Source organism: Physeter macrocephalus, chromosome 20, assembly GCF_002837175.3.
Source record: "Physeter macrocephalus isolate SW-GA chromosome 20, ASM283717v5, whole genome shotgun sequence".
Lineage (NCBI taxonomy): Eukaryota > Metazoa > Chordata > Mammalia > Artiodactyla > Physeteridae > Physeter > Physeter macrocephalus.
In genome coordinates, this window is record NC_041233.1 from 21,232,342 (window position 1) to 21,239,067 (window position 6,726).

General features: G+C 38.0%; 1 protein-coding gene across 3 annotated transcripts in view; it reads left to right on the plus strand.

Moving 5' to 3' along the window:
- Positions 1-5,400, plus strand: part of DDX21 (DExD-box helicase 21) — a 27,563-nt gene extending 22,163 nt beyond the window's left edge. Inside the window, exons 13-15 of one of the 3 annotated variants that reach the window (XM_007121042.4) lie at positions 473-607; positions 2,321-2,365; positions 2,894-5,400. In XM_007121042.4, coding sequence (XP_007121104.1) covers positions 473-607; positions 2,321-2,365; positions 2,894-3,163 — 450 coding nt within the window. In that variant the 3' untranslated portion in view covers positions 3,164-5,400. Of the gene's footprint in view, positions 1-472; positions 608-1,404; positions 2,367-2,893 lie in introns of those variants that run through there. The other 2 variants (XM_055080910.1, XM_055080909.1) reach the window with 2 other exon arrangements.
- Positions 5,401-6,726: the final 1,326 nt, after the last annotated feature.

Below are 6,726 nucleotides of genomic sequence, written 5' to 3' on the forward strand. Positions count from 1 at the left end.
GGCGCAGTGGTTGAGAGTCCGCCTGCCGATGCAGGGGACACGGGTTCGTGCCCCAGTCCGGGAAGATCCCACATGCTGTGGAGCGGCTGGGCCCGTGAGCCATGGCCGCTGAGCCTGCGCGTCCGGAGCCTGTGCCCCGCAACGGGAGAGGCCACAACAGTGAGAGGCCCGCGTACTGCAAAAAAACAAAAACAAAAAAGAGTTCATACAGAGAGATTCCTTGTACACTTTGCCAGTTTCCCCCAGTGGTGACATTTTGCAAAAGTGTACTATCACAGTCTGGATACCAACACTAGCACAGTCCACCAATCTTATTCAGAGTTCCCCAGTTTTACTTGTACTAAAATGGTGGGGTGGGAGGTGTATGCTTTTAGGAAGAGCTTTTCCATAACTATTTCAGAAACATGAGGACAAGTGCTTATCACTTATGTTTGTTTCTGAGACTTTAATTTTGTTCCCCTTTCTTCCATAGGGCTTTGTGACCATGATCTTGCAGTGCTCAATTGAAATGCCAAATATTAGTTATGCTTGGAAAGAACTTAAAGAGCAACTGGGTGAGGATATTGATTCCAAAGTGAAGGGAATGGTCTTTCTCAAAGGAAAGCAGGTAAGGCTGGGGCTTCTTTTGTGACCTCACGTTGGTTCATTAGCTTCATGCTGTCAATAAAACACTGTACGGTAGCTTCTCCCTGTTCTATGGGGATGCTGCACATTTTCACTCTCTATATAGTCTTCTCTGGGCATTGTCATCCATGACCCTCAGTTGCCACTTAGTCGTTGACAGCTACCCTCTGTGTATCTCTAACCTGAACCATCTGCATGAAGTGCCAGACTTGAAGATCCAGCTGCTTCCCTGACATCTCCACCCAGATTGGGTTTATTAAGCACCTTAATACAAACTTATTCAAAATTGAATTCAAAATTTAAAATCTTGCCTTCCAAACCTGGTGTTCTTTCTTCTGACTCCTTCTCTTAATTAATGGCATAGACTAGCACAGCAGTTCTCAAACATTTTGGTCTTAGGACCTCTTTACATTCTTAGCAAATGTTGGGGACACCAAAAAGCTTTTGTTTAGATGGGTTATATCTATTGATATTTAGAGTATTAGAAATGAAGGCTGAAATTGTAATAAAGCGTAAGAATATAATTTTCTGTTAGTCATCTGAGCAATATCACATGTAATGTAGTGTCTGGTAAACTCCTCTCTACCCTTAATGAGAGTGAAAAGGACAGAACATTTTAGTATTATAAAAATATTTTTGACTTTGCGGAAACCACCCCCCAAAAAAATCTCAGGGTTCCAGGGGTGCATGGACTATACTTGGAGAACTACTGGCTTGTGAACCATATCAGGTTTATCTTCAACTCATTGCTTGTCTGACCATGTTTTTCACCTCCTTCAGCAACTCCACATAATCTATGGGATAAAGTCCCAACTTTCACATGGAGCTTCTTCACGAGCTGGCTTCTGTCCTCCTTACCAACTTCATCTGTCTCCTCACCATCAATGCCCTCCACTCCCAACAATGCCGAGTACATCTTGCTTTCTTTCATCCTTATGCTCAATCCACTGTTTATACAGTATTTCTTATCTCCATGGTATCCTTTATGACTTGGTCTTAAGTCTTTGTGAAGCTTCTCCTGGCCGAATGGCAGAGTTGGGGGCACCTCTGTGTATACTTCACAGTTCTTAAGGCATAGCTTTATTCATGTAAATTTTGCCTTGCTGTGCTTGCTTACTGACTGAGAGCCTCAAGAACATGGTGGCTGAGTCAAGTGCCAAAACTGTTTTCTAGACGTCTCTGTACTGCAATGAGTGCCTGGTATTGAGTACTTAGTAAATATGTGAATGAAGATTCCCACAAATGGCATCAGTACCTGATGCTACCTGTGGTTATAATTGGGTAAACTGTTGGGTGGAAGGGATATTTAAGAGCCATACTGACCAGATTTTTAAAAGCTGCTCTTACCAGCTGTGGGGCCTTAGACAAGTGAGTTAGCCTCTCCAAGCCTCTGTTTCCTCAGCTATAAAATGTAGCTAATAGCTCCGTGAGGATTAGCACAGTGTGAAAGCCAAGAATGATCTCTAGTCAGTTGTAAGTAGTTTTGAGTCTTTTTTTTAAAAATATCCCTGGCTTTTTATTATTGTGCTTTGGGGAGGTATGTGTTGGGGCTTGGTCTAAAGTTTATCTAAAGTGGATACCTGGTTTGTTTGGGTTGTTTCTTTTACATAATACCTGGTCTTTTGGAGTATCATTTAAGGTGCATTTTATAATTCTTGCAAAGTGTGGATTAACTGGCATTTGTTTTGATTTCTAGGGTGTTTGCTTTGATATCCCTACTGCATCAGTAACAGAAGTACAGGTATTCTTTTCTCTTAGATTTTGAAGTTAACATATCTGAACAGTAAAATATTTATTATTTAAAATATAGAATAATAGAAAGGGAAACAATAGCTTTTTCTCCTACCCTTTTTATACTAATATTTTTCTTACTCAGCCTGCCTGTTTTCCTTTTTTCCTTTCTACAGCATTGTGAACAATATCCAGCTTTTTTCACAAACCCCGTGTATGTTACACGGGGTTTATATAGACATTTTTAAGTGCTATATCTTTATTCCGTGCTGCTGTGAGAAATGTGTTTGCAAGTAGTATATTTATGTTTCACTACCTGACAGCTGTGGATACCCTGTAGTAACTGAATTGAATAAATGATGAGGGTATATCTCATAGTGAAACTTATTTTATTTTTGACCAGTGATCTTTTAAGCACTTAGGTTATCAGTCAAGTTTTTCTTTAGAAAAAGGGATAAAATGTTATCTTTCTCATGCCTTTTTAAACCAAATTCAGTAAAAATCAAAGCAGGGTAAAAACGAAACCATCTCTCAACAGGAAAAATGGCATGATTCACGGCGCTGGCAGCTTTCTGTGGCCACAGAGCAACCAGAGCTAGAAGGACCACGGGAAGGATATCGAAGCTTCAGGGGACAGCGGGAAGGAAACAGAAGCTTCAGGGGGCAGCGGGAAGGCAATCGAGGTCTCAGGGGACAGCGGGAAAGAAATAGAAGCTTCAGAGGACAGCGATCAGGAGGTGGCAACAAAAGTAACAGATTCCAAAACAAAGGCCAGAAGCGGAGTTTCAGTAAAGCATTGGGACAGTAATTTGAAGTAGAGGATTTATGTGGCAAAAACAGAACTATGTTCAGCAACAGGAAACTGTTATTTTTCATACAAAGTTAAAAGCACATTGTATTTCCTTCCTGACCACTTGCCTAGTCCCCATCTCTTCGAGAGAGACAAGCTTCATCTAAATTATTTCATCTGATCATTGTCATTTATAACTTTGTTGCTACTTCTGTATCGGGTATTCCTTTGGAAAAGGTGTGTAAATTCATTACATATTCTAATGCAGTGTCTATAGATTATAAGATAAAATCAAGCATGTATCTGCTGATACTTGTGGAGTTGACCTGTCTTTATACTTAGAGGTGTCTCTTAATAGTGTCCTTCCTAAATACCATGGGGAACGCAGCAGCTTCTGGAGAAGCACTTTGAGCACTCAAGGCTTTGTTCTGTAATTGGTATTCCTCAGCCACTTGCCTAACATTTACTCCTATGGTCCTATAATGTATCTTCTGAGAATTAATACTGAGCAATGTTTTGAAGCAAGAGTCAAACTCAGCTGGGATATAACACAGTTTATGCCAGCATATGCTCTAGATTTGGAGGTGGTGATACATTTGATAGGAGATAGTATATAGATTAGCCATTGTTATGTGCATTTTGATACATTACTAGCTTCTCAATATAAGGTGATTCATGCTTCAGTGAATTCTTCACAGATTTTTAAAAAATATATATGTACATATAGAAGTATTTTACTAGAAAGCAAGTATCCTTAAGGAATTCCAAGTGTATCGCATGGCCCAGTAACTTTCTTCATAAGTAAGGAGACAGGATAAATGGTGCTTGATGATAACATACTCCACTTCCTATTGGAAGATTAACATTATTTACCAAGGAGGAACTAAAGGAGTAGGGGGCAGAGATTTGCATGCCTGAAGAGTCAAAAAAAACCACTGAAAATATATTCCACATGCAAGAAGGAAACATATGTATTGAGAGCAAAGAAAAGAACAAGTGAAGGTGTGGGATAAAGCATTCTTTTAATGGTGAAAACTTAATGGGTCATTAATGTTTCTAGAGTTTAACTTCTAACGGGCAAGCTGGGAATTTTAGGTAGAATGATCCAATTTAGTTTCTCAAGGCCTAGTTCCTTTAGCCACGTATAGGATCTCTTTCTTTTTATTAGACTGCTACTCTGCTGATAGGTTGCTGCTACCTAGAGACTTCCTTTTAAGACAAACTTTATATGGTTATTTTTAAGTTGTTACTTTGAGGGAACTGAAGAACTTAATATAGCCCCTGGCCCGATATTGCTCTGAGGTCTCGAGTATTATTTCTCTGGGAAACCTTGTGCAGGAGCTTATGAATAACATTGTCTTCTTGCCTTAATTCCTAGAAATTCTGTATTGGGAATCTCAGGAAATAAACTATGACAGGAGGAGTTCAAATACATGGCCTGTCTTATTTTCATTTAATTATTTTGAACAACTGAAATCTTTCTAGGCACTGATTTCTCTGGCTGGGTCTTTATATCCAACTGCTTCTTAGTCACCTTTGCAGTAAGGGGCTCAGATAGCCAACTCAACTCCTTGATTCTTGAGGCAGCAACCTTTTTCTGTTTGGACTTCATTTCTGTCCTTGCATCCTGACTGGATGTTTCTCTGTTCTCAAATTCTCTTGGCTTTTATTCCTTGATCCACTTGACAGTTTTATCGCTTGACCTTCTCGTGGTTTCCCATCAAGCCAGAGGGAGTCAAGGGGAGGTAGGTATTTGATGACCAACAACTCGTGCCTTGTGGATCATGTTTTATTAAATTCTGGTTTTGATGAGATGCTGAGCATACTTAAATAACAACCAAAACATTTAAGTTTGGGTAAGAATGGGTTACTTTATCAAGTAGATTAAAAGGACAGTGTACTTGTCCTTTAGGAAGAAATAATCAGGCATAAATCAAGAGTAAGGGGGAAGATTAATGGGAATTTCACTTTACACAACTTAGGACAACATGGCTGTTTTAGTAAATGAAGCTAAAGTTTCTCCTGGATCTCAGAATTCAAACCATATTTATAAATGCATAATTCAGCTACTGTACGGTTTAAATGGGCTTGTTGTGCTAGCCTGGGAAATGTTAGCATTTTTACTATTTTCTACAGAGAAAATATTTTCCAATTTATGTATCAAACAACTCAATGAACTTAAAATACCAATTTTTATGTTGGAACTATCTGCAGCAGTTTCTTTACAGTTATACATAAAGTGTTTTTACTGTAAAATTGAGTTAATGTATAAAAATACAGCTTTATGCCATAATAAAGTTAGTATTTACTAAAAAAAAAAAAAAAAGAATAAATGTTTTGAACATTCATGCACAAATCATTGTGTGGGCATATGTTTTCATTTCTCTTGGGTAGATACTTGGGAGTGAAATTGCTGGGTTATATGCTAAGTGTATGTTTAACTTTTTAAGAACTGCTAATCTATTTTTGAAGTGGCTATACCCTTTCCCACAAGCAGTGTACAAGGGTTCTAGTTTCTCCACATCCTCGCCAACGCTTGATACTATCTTTGTGATTACAGCCATCCTAGTGGGTGTGAAGTAGTATCTCATCGTGGTTTTAATTTGCATTTCCCCAACAAGGTTGAACATATTTTCAAGTGCTTACTAGCTACTCACATATCTTCTTTGGTGAGACCTCCATTCAAATCTTTTGCTTGTCCACTTAAAATAAATATTAGAATAGACTTATATTTATAGAAAAGTTGCTTTTATCGCTTGACCTTCTCGTGGTTTCCCATCAAGCCAGAGGGAGTCAAGGGGAGGTAGGTATTTGATGACCAACAACTCGTGCCTTGTGGATCATGTTTTATTAAATTCTGGTTTTGATGAGATGCTGAGCATACTTAAATAACAACCAAAACATTTAAGTTTGGGTAAGAATGGGTTACTTTATCAAGTAGATTAAAAGGACAGTGTACTTGTCCTTTAGGAAGAAATAATCAGGCATAAATCAAGAGTAAGGGGGAAGATTAATGGGAATTTCACTTTACACAACTTAGGACAACATGGCTGTTTTAGTAAATGAAGCTAAAGTTTCTCCTGGATCTCAGAATTCAAACCATATTTATAAATGCATAATTCAGCTACTGTACGGTTTAAATGGGCTTGTTGTGCTAGCCTGGGAAATGTTAGCATTTTTACTATTTTCTACAGAGAAAATATTTTCCAATTTATGTATCAAACAACTCAATGAACTTAAAATACCAATTTTTATGTTGGAACTATCTGCAGCAGTTTCTTTACAGTTATACATAAAGTGTTTTTACTGTAAAATTGAGTTAATGTATAAAAATACAGCTTTATGCCATAATAAAGTTAGTATTTACTATTTATGTTTTTGGTGACTTTTTCCCTAAAATTGAAGCTTGAAATTTTTGTTTTAAACATAGTAAGTGATGGGTATAAAAATCCAAACATAGAAAAAACAAGCGAGTCACCACATATCCAACATATTTGTGAGCATCTCTTCCAGGAATTCGTTTACAAAACGAATTGTTCCTTCAGTTTTGTGAATTGCTTTTCCCTCCGTATGTGCATCCT